A 14,223-nucleotide genomic window follows, 5' to 3' on the forward strand; every position below is an offset into this window, starting at 1 on the left:
GGTCTAATTTTACTAAACGATTGACCGAGCGATTTGACAATATATGTGATGATCCTATGGCAGAGCTAATGAGACTGTGGCAAAGGAATTTCGTGACTGAGTATCATGAAGAATTTGATTCAATTATTATAAGATTGAATCTTTCCGATACTTATGTTTTAAGCTGTTTTCTTGGTGACATCAAGAAGGATGTACAAATGATTGTTAGAATGTTTTAGCCTCCAACTATGAGTCGGGCTTTTTCCCTTGCAAGGATGTATGAGGCTGCTAATCTTGTCTTTAATTCTAACAAGAATCAAAGAGGAGTATTGGGTCCTGCACCGGCATCTCCAATGGGGTTTCAACCAAATTCACATACCAAACCCAAATTTCAGAGAAACCTTACACCGACATACATGTCAGAGAGGAGAGCGAAAGGACTATGCTATTTTTGTGATGAACCTTATTCTATGGAGCATAGTTTGGTTCATAAGAAATTGCAGATTCATGTGATGGAGATGGACAACGATGACATTAACGTTAAGGATACTATCAATGAGGAGAGGGAGCCAACACAGTCGGCTGAACCACAGATCTCTGTTAATGCATTAACGGGGGTAACAAGGCTTCGAACCATGAGGATTACGGGATATTATCAGAAAAAAACAATGCACATTTTGATTGACAGTGGCAGTACTCACAATTTCTTGGATGTTCAAGTTGCTAAAAACTATGGGTGTACAATTGAACAAATGCAACCTTTGAATGTTGTGGTGGCGGATGGATCTAAAATATCAATTTCTTCTATGGTCAAGAATTTCAAGTGGACTATTCAACATACAAATTGTAGAGCAGATATGTTGTTACTTTCATTGGGGTGTTGCGACTTGGTCTTGGGCATAGAATGGCTAATACAACTAGGCAATATCATCTGGAACTTTGATAAACTTACTATGGAGTTTAAAGTCTAAGGAATGAGACATGTGTTAAGAGTAGCGACAACAAATAAGGTAAAAACTATTAAGAAACAACAGTTTTGTAAAACATTAGCCGATGGAGTGCACCTCTCGTTGATGCAAGTAAGGGATGAAACGGGAACTTTATTATAGTCTTTAACAACCCATGCCCATGTCCAGGTGGACCAATCAAAATTACCTCTTGAAGTAGAAGAGTTATTGGACGAGTTTCAAGATGTGTTTCAAGAACCCACTGATAAGTGCTAATGTGTAGTATTTATAATTGAGAAAATTGAATACTTTGGAACTTAATTGTTGCTTAATGTCAAAAAATTACCTTAATATGAGAATTATTGAATCCGATTATATATTTTGAACCGAGAAACAAATGAAGAAATTTAATCTCAATTTTTGTGTAAATTTTAGATGAATATGAAACATTAAAAGAAAGAAAGCAAAGACTTAATTGGATCATAAGAATGAGTAAAGAAGGAAAAATTAAAGGAAGCATCTCGCTTAAGCTAGAAGATTTAGCTCAGGCTAAAATTATCCATATTAAATTAATGGTGCAATACTAGTCTAGCTCAGGCTAGAATCGCTAGCTCAAGCTAAAACAACACCGAAAAGTTTAGCCTAAGCTAAATTGGCTCGCTTGAGCTAGATTTCATTAAATAAATTTTGAACAGAGTTAAAACAGAGGCGATGGAAAAAGATAGGAGGTCTTTAGAGAGAAGTTAGTGAGACAAAGAAGAAAACTCTCTTCTTTAGAGAAGAACTTGCTCATATCAACTTTGTTATACAATTCAGACCAGGAATGAAGATTGAAGAAGCTATCATGAGTGGCTAAGTGCTTTCAACTTGGTAAAGAATATAATCTACTCTTATCAAATGTATTCTTGGTGATATATATATATATATATATATATATATATATAATATTCTCTTTTCTACTTGTTCTTGGTATTTTCGTTTCATGCTTATTGTTTGATTCTGTCTGATCAATGAAGTCTTGATTTTGGTCCTTAAATTTAATTGGAAAGTATTTTTAAGGATCTTAAATAGACGAAAATACTTGATAATTTGTAATGCTAGGAATAAATTTCAGGTTATTAATTGCATCATAATTATGTTCATAAAGTTGGATGATTTGTTAGATATATGAGGAATCAGTATTTGAGAAATTATCTTATAAATTTCATCTGTGAGGAATCAAGGTGAATAACTTTAAATTACAACATCAAGAATAAGTAGTTTTGAGAATTATGTACTGTATTATTCCAAAATATAGGTGACTGAGATAGAAATTCAATCCCAACTATTTTTATCTATATTTGGTAAGTTAGTTTGTTACTTGTTGAATCAAATATTAAACTTAGGGTTATTTCTGATGAAGGTTTTATTTTGGTTATGAACAAGTTCTCACAATTATTTTCTATACTTAATGAGTTTTATATCAGAACATCTTAATTAGAATCGTTCCCTGTGGATTCGACATTCGTACTTTAAATAGTACTATATTACAATTGATTCAATATACTTGCTGAGGAAGATCAACACCCTCTCACTTACCTCCATTCAGGACAACACATGATCACCAAATAACCTTGAGTCAAGGCATAGACCCGGTAAATAGGAGACCATATATGTATGTTAAAAACCAAAAAGACATTATTGACAAACTTATACAGGAATATTTGAAGTCTGAAATCATTCAGAACAGCACTAGCCCCTATGCAAGTCAAGTAGTTTTGGTGGGAAGGAAAGATGGATCATGGCGGTTATGCGTGGACTACAGGGAGTTAAACAAGGGTACAATGAAAAAAAAGTTTCATATTCCCTTAGTTGATGACTTGTTCGATGAACTTAAAAGCTCCACAATCTTTTCGAAAATTGACTTGAGAGCAGGGTACAATCAAGTAAGAATGGACCCTACAGATATATGGAAAACAACATTCAGAACACACTCAGGGCGTTATGAATACTTGGTGATGCCCTTCAGGCTTACTGATGCAGCTGATACTTTTCAGGGCCTCATGACACAATATTTCAACAGTCTTTGAGGAAATTTTTATTGGTTTTCTTTGATGACATCCTCATTTACAGTAGGAATTTGACGGAACATCTACAAACAACTGAGACAAGTCCTGGTAACCCTTAGACTCAATTCTTTATTTTCGAAAAGATCTAAGTGTTATTTTGCAGTGGATAGCGTGGAATACTTATGACATATCATATCATGGAAAGGTGTTTCTACTGATCCTAATAAAATTGCAACCATTGTCAACTGGCCTTTACCTCAGACACTAAAGCAGTTAAGGGGTTTTTTGGGGCTAGCCGATTTTCACACGCGATTTGTTAAAGGCTATGGAGTGATAACTAAACCCTAAATGATATGTTAAGGAGAGACAATTTTACATGGACTGATACAACTGTACAAGCTTTTGAAAAACTGAAAACAATAATGAGTAGCACACCAATTTTGGCACTCCCAAACCTCTCACAAAATTTTGTTATTGAGGTGGATGCTTCTGGCTACAGAATTGGGGCAGTTTTAATGCAAGAAAATCATCCTATTGCTTATATTAGCAAAGCTTTTAATAAGCAACAACAGTCTTATTCAACTTATGAAAAGGAATTGTTGGAAGTAGGCTATACAGAGATGGAGGCATTACCTATTAAATAGGCATTTTATTATAAAAAAAAATATCATTACAGCCTAAAATACATCCTGAACCAGAAGTGGACAATTGATTTTCATCAATGACTTAATAATAGATAATTCATGTATTTCCTATCAAATGTAGGAAAAAGTTAATGTACATGGTGGAGTTGTATCATTGGGGCATCCTTTGGATTGCAGTGGAGCTCGAATCTTAGTCACATTAATAGGGGTAAATTATGACCTTGGTTACTTATCATTTTCTTTCATCCTTGGCACTTGTAAATCATACACCTATTATCCGTTATATTTTATAATTCTGGTGTGGCATTTGCTCATGTCCTTGAGCTCATGTAAGCCTTTTCAATTTGGTTAGCCATAGTTCAGTTCTCTAATACTCTGCAGTGCAGTTAATCCTACATAAATTACATGAGATATGATTCTTTTATGGGGATGTACCTTATCTCATTGAAGCTTAAAAAGTTGTAATTAACTAATTAATTATTCTGAGGTTTCTCCAATTTTGCAGGCCAGTTGTTGTAGGATAGGCTAGTTGTTGTGGGATGTTCTTTGTTATGACAACGATCTTTTTGCATCTTACTATTTATTGTTAAATTTTGTATAAAAAAATTGTATGTAAAAAGATGGTAAGAAGAAATAAATTTTTATTGTATATTTACATCACTTTATATATACGAAATATATACTAATGTAGGGAGTCTCCCTTTAAATTACAATTTAATTAGATAGATCCATTAATCATAAAATTTTATTATTATTAAATAATTTGATAATTATTATTTTTTTAATATTTCGCTATTCATTTCTCTCGCATGCTTTCTTTTCCATTCTCGCATGACATGTTAGCATGCGTGTTGGTCACCACCATTTATTGCCAAATTGCATGCAAATCTGAGAGCATTATATATATTTTCATATTTTAAGGCCTTGGGTTTGTTACTTTTGTTGTTGCATGGTCTACGTTTATGTACCAATTGTTGGTATATGTGGAACCATTCACTTTTTCATTTATTGCTTTTACATGCATATGCATTTTGCAAACAAAGTGCTTTCAATTTGCTGATTCATTTGCTGTGTACGTGGGCCACCTTTCATTTATATTTGTTGTTTTCCATTTAAAAAAATCCTGATCTTCATTTATATTATTCAATTATTAATATTTATCAAATTTAATTATATTATGAAATTAATTTATTATTTAATTATTAATATATATTAAGTTTAATTATATTATGAAATTAGTTTATCTTATAATTTATTTATATTATGAAATTTAATTGTGTACTGAAATTTAATTTTGTGATTGATCATGCTGGGAAAAGGACCAAGTTTGCTGATGAAGACTAGAGTGGCATATTCTTTCTTGCATATACTGAAGTTGAAAACTAAAATTGATTGATATTTTGATAACTTAATGTTAGCATTTTGATTCTCTTTAAGTTTTCTTTGATTATTATATTTATCAATTTTAATTATTATATTTATTAATTTTAATTATAGTTTATGTTACAATTTAATTATATAATGAAATTTAACTGTATATTGAAATTTAATTATAATATCAAATTAAATAATATTATGAATTCAAATTATAAAACTGAATTGAATAAACTATTACAAATATTAAAAATAAAATAAATATTTAATACTCATATTATGAAAGTTGTAACACCCCATAATTTACATATAACTATTACAATACCGGTTCTACATATTTCTATACAAGCTTACAGTTTTTCAAAATATTCCTAATACGTGATTAGGATATATAGAAATACAAATATTTACAATATAAGTTTCAAAATCAACGCCTTAAAACTCTTCTGATCCTCAGACACCTGTAAGATCATCTGCTCGTGTACGTAGTACAGTCATCGCAGTTCAAACACAGCAAGAAAAGCAAGGGTAAGCTAGTGAAAATAGAATTTTATAATATACGCAATTAAATCAAAAGAGAAAACCAAGTTACATGATTAATTTCTCAAATTATACAATCTTCTTCAAATCCCAACATTAAAACAATCACATAGATCTCACATGGATCTACACATCCAAGATATTCAACAAACAACATCTTCCGGAAGACCCGTATTAAGTAAGTCCTACCAGAGACTAACACCTGATCCAAAGATTACCAGCGAATCCAACAGAAAGGATCAGGGTAAGTTCAATACAACCCAAGCCGTGCATCTCATATGTCACGGTGTGCATGAACTCCCCCATCAGCTTCTCACCACCTGATATCTTAGTCTATGTGACTTAGATCATCAGTGAAGCTCGGAGATCTCTGTTACCACATAGGCATGAATACTTAATACACAACAAACATCAGTCCATACATTATCCCAAATGTATGAATTCAATTCCATACCATTCCGTCATACAATATCATTCAAAAAGTGATCCACAATATTCAAAAGCGTAATTAACATAAAAAAACACTTAAATATTAAACCATCAAAATATAATATTTTTACAAATTTAAATAATATATAAACAAACAACCCAATATATAAACACACGACATCCCTGCAAGAAAAATTGAATATTGGGACCACGTCCCTTCCGCATTCAGATTTTCTATCCTAGGGTGCTATTAAAAATTAAATTTAGCTTCCCTTACCTCAATTGCTTGCTTTCCAAACAACTTTTAGAATTTTATTCCCCACCGTTTGGATAAGCTTCAAGATTTACGGGCCTAATGCAAATTATCCAAACAGAACAAAATTTCAGTATATAGTAGAATAAGTTGAGAGGATTAAACTTCTCAACTGACCCCACCAAGATTGATGACTAAATCCTAAGGAAAAACAGAGAACAAAGGATATTTAGAGTAAAAATGAACTTACTCTGTTTGAAAATCTGATCGGGTAGAAATGTTCCTTAACTCGCCAGCTACAACGTGGTATGATCAGATTCTAAAATAGATGAAGATTGGGAGAGAAATTAAGAGAGAGGGAGAGAAGAGAATTGGAGAGAGAGAATGGAGATAAGGAAGAATAATGTGTGCAGGGGGTTCTGTTTTTTAAAAAAACACGTTGTTACAAAAGTCATAATGGTTATTATAAATGTTATATTATACTGTATTAAGTGATGTTTAACATTATCATTATTTACACTAAAATTGGTTTACTCAGTTTCAAAATTATGATATTTATAACTAATATTTATTACGCGCTTAAAATTGTCATTTTATACAATGTATTATATGACAGTTTGCTACATCGGTTCTCAATTGACCGTCACATTAAACTTTGTGGCGGTAAGAATTCTAGCGGTATGCGGTACCACCATACACGTATAATATGGTGGTTATAGACGTCAGGTTATACGAAAATAACCACAACTACATACACGTTTTTTTTATAGTGAATAAAATATATATATATATAATTGATCACCAGTGGTAATTTACCACCGATTATTTTTTATTACAAAAGATATTTTTTTTATATATTTAAATGGAAGAAATGTTAAACTAATGATCAGAAAACTAACTCATTATGCTGCTCAGGAAGGTCATCAACAAATTCTTCTTCCCAAGAACTTACATCAATATCTTTTCTAGTCTTGAGTATAGGCTAGATCCCTTATTAGACAATAAAACTTGCATAGTCATTAGACAACAACCAATATTTTGTTCATTGAAAACAAATAAACCTTGGAGAGATGCTCCCATAATATACCGAAAACACCAAAGCTTCTCGAGATTTTCCAATCAGTGATCCAAAGCCAATGTAGAATCCTAAAATCCACAATCAATCAACAAAAAATGCAACACTAATTTTCATCCAATAGAATATAAAAGCAAAATAGAAAGGATTTTGCGAAGTGAGATTTTTCTAGAAGAAACACCAATTGCCATTGAGATTTGACGTTTATGTTCCAAAACGAATTTATATGCCCTGCTCGAATGAAACAGGGACATGGAATCCCAATAAAACAACAAATGAATGAGAATTTGAAAAATTAAAAGAGAGAGAAAAGGAGCAACATGAACATAGAGAAAAGGAGCAAAACGAACAAAGAGAAAAGGAGCATGTACCAATGCGTAAGTTTCTTGGAATGAAAGAATAAAGGGTAAGAAATGACCATCTATTTGAATAAAAAAATTGTTGTGTAAATCAAATGAAAAACTGCTCCTTATCAAATAAAAAATTGTTTGTTGATTCAAACTGTTATGTTAATCGTTGGTGATGGACTCACCCAAATCGCGTCTTCGAAGATTTCAATGACGTTGCGGAAGGGTCGTTGAAGGGCGCAAGTGGTCTTTTTGACCCATTGAAGAAGAAAGGGAGAAGAATAGGGTTTGAAGGACCCAAGAAAAGTTTGGTTGAATGATTGAAAAGGAGTGATCTTGCAGATATAGCATTTCGTATCTCTTTCATCATTTATTTTTAAATTCATAAAATCAAATTCAAAATCTTCTATGAAAGCACATTTTCAATCAAAAGTTCAATCTCAACCTTTCTCTTCAAACAAACTGTTAATATATTTATTTTTCTATTTTAAATTATTAGGCTTTGTTTGTTTGACCCAACTTTCCTTTTTCTGTTTCAGCTAGGTCTTAATCTTTTTCTTATATATACACCATGTATTTTACTCTCTAATATACAAGTGAATAAAAGTTTCTTTTATATTTATTTTTCTCTACAATTAGGGTTCATCAAAACCTCTCTTTCTTCATTACGATTACGTGCGATTACGTATGCTACATTAAAAGCATCACATCAGACAAGGAATATTCATCTTCATTTACTGTAATATGGTATCAGAGCTCTTCGAATGAAGAGTTCTGCTGCGCTTCTCTCTGATTTTTATTTCCCTCTTTGCTGTTCTTGGTTATTTTTTTTTTCTCTGTTCTCTTTCAAAATCTTGATTGTTTTTAAAAATCTTTTAGGCAATGTTTAATGAAAACCCTAGTCTTCATAGTCTTAATAGTAGTCACACTATTACATGCAATTTTTGTGGTAAATATGGTCATACTGAGGCTGTTTGTTTTCACAAAGTGGGTTTTCCTGGTAATGTTAAAACCTCAAAGTTTTCTTTTACTAGAAAAGTCTGCACTTTTTGTAATCGTCTTGGCCACACTGTTGACACCTGTTATAAAAAGCATGGGTTCCCTCCTGGCTACAAATTCACCAATTGGACATCCCAAGCCAATAATATGATTACTACTGACACTTTTTCTGAGCTTTTTCCTAAAGAACAGGATGTAAAGGGGATTCAACTTACATCACAACAGTGCCAATTCCTTACCAACATTTTGCGTCAGCAAAACCTTGAGGATCCTGCCTCTCACACTCAAATTAATCAAGTCGGCAGCATCTCTACGGATGAAATCCCCAATACTGAGCATTCTTCAACAGGTAAGTTTCTCTCTTCACTATCTTCTATAAAAGAATCTTGGATTATTGATTCTGGTGCCACTGATCATGTTTGTCACAATTTGAACGTTTTTACTACTTATACTAAAATTAAACCTGTCTTAATTAGTCTTCCAAATGGCCAAACTGTTTATGCCACATATTCTGGTTTAGTACGTTTTTCTGATCAGTTTTATTTGTCTGATGTGTTATACGTGCCTCATTTTCAATTAAACTTAATATCTGTTTCTAAACTCACACACCAACTTAAATGCACTTTAACTTTCACTTCAACCCACTGCATTATACAAGACAATCTCACTCAAGAGATGATTGGTACAGTTAAAGCCACTGCTGGCTTGTATCTTGTCACTACCTTGCCTGCTTCTAGTCAATCTAAACCGCATTGTTTTGCTCCTTTTATTAATTGTAATATCATAGACAAAACACTATGGCATTATAGACTAGGACACCCTTCACATGAAAGATTACATGTCTTAAGCAAACAATACTCTTTTATTACTGTTGATACTCATCATGTATGTGACACTTGTAGTCGTGCAAAACAGAGAAAACTTCCTTTCACTTTAAGTAATACTGTTACCTCTGCTATTTTTGATCTTGTACACTTTGATATTTGGGGACCATGTTCCATAATTTCTATGCAAGGTTTTCGTTATTTCTTGACTATTGTTGATGATTACTCGCATTATACTTGGGTTATTCTGTTGCATAACAAATCTGAAGTGCGTCAGCACATCATTAACTTCACTGTTTTCGTTCAAAATCATTTCAAAACTAATATCAAAACGATTCGTACTGACAATGGTGTTGAGTTTGCTATGTCAATTTTTTATGCTTCAAAGGGAATTATACATCAAAAATCTTGTGTTGAAACACCACAACAAAATGGCATTGTAGAACGTAAACATCAACACATACTAAATGTAACCCGGGCTTTACTTTTTCAAGCAAATCTTCCTCCTATTTTTTGGGAATTTGCTGTAAATCATGTTGTTTTCTTAATAAATGCTATTCCTACTCCATTACTTGATAACATCACTCCTCATGAAAAGTTGTTTGGAAAACCATATGACATTTCCTTTCTAAAAGTGTTTGGTTGTCTTTGTTATGCTAGTACCATTACTGCACATAGGAAAAAATTAGATGATAGATCTATCAAAGGTATTTTTCTTGGCTTCCCGCAAAATACAAAAGGTTATATTATCTTAAATTTAAAGTTTCATAGCATAGAGATATCAAGACATGTAATCTTTCATGAAAACCACTTTCCATATAAATTGGACAGTGGCTTGCCTAAGGACCCTAACACTTTATCTCTCCCTATTTCTAATGCATATAATTCTGCTTTTGATTTTTTTTCTGATATTGCACCTCCTGTCGAGTACTCCTGCACCCAATACTGTTCCTCCACCAGCCTCATTATCCTATGATCTTCCAACAAATAGTGCCTCTGCTCCTGCATCCAACATTGCACCTCCATCAGAATTATCACGGCCTGCATCTCCAGGAAGCATCTCACCCCAATTTCCAAGAAGATCAGCTCGTCCTCACCGACAACCTGCCTATCTTGCAGATTTCCACACTGCAACCAACACTGTAAGTAGTAGATATCCTATTCATAATTACTTGTCTTACAATTCCTTATCTTCCAATTTTAGAAATGTTATTTCCTCTATCAATTCTCATCCTGAACCTCGGACATATAACGAAGCCTCCAAACATGCTTCTTGGCAATCTGCCATGCAAGATGAGCTTCAAGCTCTTGCTGCTAACAATACTTGGCAACTTACCCCTCTCCCTCCAGGAAAGAAAACTATTGGTTGTAAATGGGTATATAAAATCAAATACCATTCTGATGGCACTGTTGAGCGCCACAAAGCTAGAGTTGTTGCCAAAGGGTTTACCCAACTTGAAGGACTTGATTTCTTAGACACTTTTGCACCTGTTGCTAAACTCACTACCCTCCGCCTTCTGCTTGCTATTGCCACTACCAAAAATTGGATTTTAAAACAACTTGATGTCAATAATGCATTTCTTCATGGTGATCTCCATGAAGAGATATACATGACCCCCCCACCTGGCCTCTCTCTTCCTTCTCCCCAGCATGTTTGCAAGCTTCAACGGTCTTTGTATGGCCTTCGTCAAGCTGGTCGCCAATGGTACGCCAAACTTTCTACTTTTCTTTTATCAAATAATTACTCTATTTTTGTTGCTGATCACTCTTTTTTTCTTAAATATAATAATGATAAACTCACTGTTATTCTTGTTTATGTTGATGACTTGCTCTTAACTGGTGATGACACGGAGGAAATCAATACAATTACTGCATCCCTTCACCATCACTTCAAGATAAAAAATTTAGGTAATCTCACCTACTTTTTGGGACTGGAAATTGCTCGCAACAGTACTGGTCTTCATTTAAGTCAACGCAAGTATACTCTTGATCTCCTTCAAGAAACTGGCATGCTTGACTCTGCACCTGTGGCCACTCCTATGACTCACACCTCCCGTCTCTCTCCCGACCAAGGCTCACCTCTCGATGCTGATGCCACTTCTCAATACAGAAGACTCCTTGGACGTCTAATTTACTTAACCAACACGCGACCAGACATCGCCTTCGCTGTCCACAATTTAAGCCAATTCATATCTGCACCCACAACTCATCATCAGCAAGCTGTCTCACGTCTTTTGCGTTACCTCAAGGGCACCCCTGGTGAAGGACTATATTTTTCTCACACTAGTTCACTTCACCTTTGTGGTTTTAGTGACTCTGAGTGGGCAACATGTCCTACCACACGCAAATCTGTCACTGGATATTCCATCTACTTAGGAGACTCCCTAATATCATGGAAATCAAAGAAGCAGTCAACTATCTCCCGCAGCTCCTAAGCCGAGTATAGAGCCCTTGCCACCACCACATGTGAGTTACAATGGTTGTCTTACCTCCTTCAGGATTTACATCTTCCTCTCTCCCAGCCTGCAACCCTGTACTGTGACAACAAATCTGCCCTTCAAATAGCTTCCAATCAAGTTTTTCATGAACGAACCAAGCATATCGAAATTGATTGCCACCTAGTTCGTGAAAAACTTAACTCTGGTCTCATCAAACTACTACCCATTACTTCTGCAATGCAAGTTGCTGACATATTCACCAAGCCCCTTGCTTCCGCACAATTCTCTACTCTCAAATCCAAGCTGGGCCTGACAAATATCTACTCCCCAGCTTGAGGGGGGGTGTTAATATATTTATTTTTCTATTTTAAATTATTGGGCTTTGTTTGTTTGACCCAACTTTCCTTTTTCTGTTTCAGCTAGGTCTTAATCTTTTTCTTATATATACACCATGTATTTTACTCTCTAATATACAAGTGAATAAAAGTTTCTTTTATATTTATTTTTCTCTACAATTAGGGTTCATCAAAACCTCTCTTTCTTCATTACGATTACGTGCGATTACGTATGCTACATTAAAAGCATCACATCAGACAAGGAATATTCATCTTCATTTACTGTAATACAAACTTTTCCACGTCTCTCAAGAATTGCCTAGGAAAAAGTTTGCGATTCAAGAGAAGTGGGTGGACTAGGATTAAAGATATAAGGATATTTAATTATGCTATGTTAGGGAAATGGATCTGGCGTTTACAATCAGTAAGGGGAGGTTTGTGGAAAGAAGTATTAGTGTCCAAGTATGGAGGTTGAAGAGATCTCATGATTGATAGGAAAAATAATAGAGAATCCTTATGGTGGAAGGATTTAAAGAGAGTTTGGGCATTAGAAGAGTGGGAGAATAATTTTGAGGATAAAGTGACCTGGGAGTTAGGTGACGGTGATAGTATTCTGTTTTGGGAGGATAAATGGGTTGAGAATGGTGTTTTAAGAGTTTTGTTCCCTAGAATATTTAACATATCCTCGTCTAAAATGGCGAATCTGGCTTAGGAAGGGGTCTAGTATGGAAATCTTTGGCAGTGGAAGTTGGATTGGAGAACGCCCAATTTGAGTGGGAAAAAGATGAGGAGCGTTAGTTGATGCTACAAATTAAAGGGAATAATCTGGTTAAGGACACAAAGGACGCTTGGGTTTCGAAAGAGAATGAGTCGTTAGTTTTTACAATAAAATTAGCTTATAGAATATTAAGGAATGAAGCAAGTGGCAAGCAAAGACGGTTATACGAGCTTTTTTAGAGTATTAAAGTGTTACTGTCAACACAAGCGGTTGCTTGGAGGGTTTTAAGTGACAAGCTTCCGACAAGGAACAATTTGGTGAAAAGAGGGGTGGTGTTGGAAAGTAACTTGTGCGTAATGTGCGGTGTTGAAGAAGAGACGACTAACCATATTTTTTCACATGTAATGTAGTTTGGCTAGTATAAAGTCAATGCATTAAATGGGTAGGTGTCTCACTTTGAACTCTTTAGTTTGGGTTGGTCCAGTAAAAAGGTGAATAGACGGTGGGAAAGCATGTGAATAACAGTGATAGGGGAGATAAGGAAACAGAGGAATAAAATCATTTTTAAGAATAGTTGAGTGGATAGCGGAAATTCTTTTACTTTGACTCAATTAACTCACATCAAAAGGTGTGATCTTGGTTAACTAATAAAGAAAGGCTAACAAATTTTGCATACCCTCAATGGTGTTTGAATCCTATATAATGCTTAAAATCCATATTAAAAAGGTGAATTTCTAAAGGTAGTTTTTTTGAATGTGATTGTTGATTTGCATTATTTGTCTGGCGCTAGTATTAAAACTGTCATGCAGGTTTATCTTTGGGAGCAGGTATTGCTGATCACAACTCTAGGCTGGAAGGGTGCCTTTGTATTGGTTTTGGAGAAACATAAAGCTTATAGGAAACTTTGGTGCTGGAAGAGCTGTGATGCACTGATGCATCAGGGATATGAACACACCTTCTACTCTAGATACCGAGCAAGATTCAATACCAGTTAACATCTTAATAAGGGGTTTGGAAGAGGTTAAAAGGGTATCAGTGGTAAAACAAACTATTCAGGGACTGTTTTTTTGTTGTTGTTTACCCGACTTCGTAGCGGAAAATGGTGCATTTTGGGGTAAGGGCTTATGTTTGTTGGTTATGTTAATGATTCTGCAATGTTATAGGATTAGTTTGTGTTTGACTCATGTCTATGCTTATGTGATGTTATAAATTTGTGGTTATGTAGATATGAAGGTGGGTGTAGTATGAATGATGTACTGTTAGGAATCTAATA

The 14,223-nt window shown here is 34.3% G+C and overlaps 1 protein-coding gene across 1 annotated transcript; it reads left to right on the forward strand.

The window, feature by feature from the left end:
* The first annotated feature begins 227 nt into the window (after positions 1-227).
* LOC137815988 (uncharacterized) lies at positions 228-950 on the forward strand. The gene has a single exon (XM_068619094.1). It carries the CDS (start codon positions 228-230, stop codon positions 948-950), a length of 723 nt encoding a protein of 240 aa, XP_068475195.1.
* Positions 951-14,223: the final 13,273 nt, after the last annotated feature.

The sequence above is a fragment of the Phaseolus vulgaris genome, chromosome 1 (assembly GCF_000499845.2).
Source record: "Phaseolus vulgaris cultivar G19833 chromosome 1, P. vulgaris v2.0, whole genome shotgun sequence".
Lineage (NCBI taxonomy): Eukaryota > Viridiplantae > Streptophyta > Magnoliopsida > Fabales > Fabaceae > Phaseolus > Phaseolus vulgaris.

Excerpts from the sequence above, each read along its gene's own strand:
- LOC137815988 (XM_068619094.1), top strand. The coding sequence starts at position 228 with ATGAGTCGGGCTTTTTCCCTTGCAAGGATGTATGAGGCTGCTAATCTT.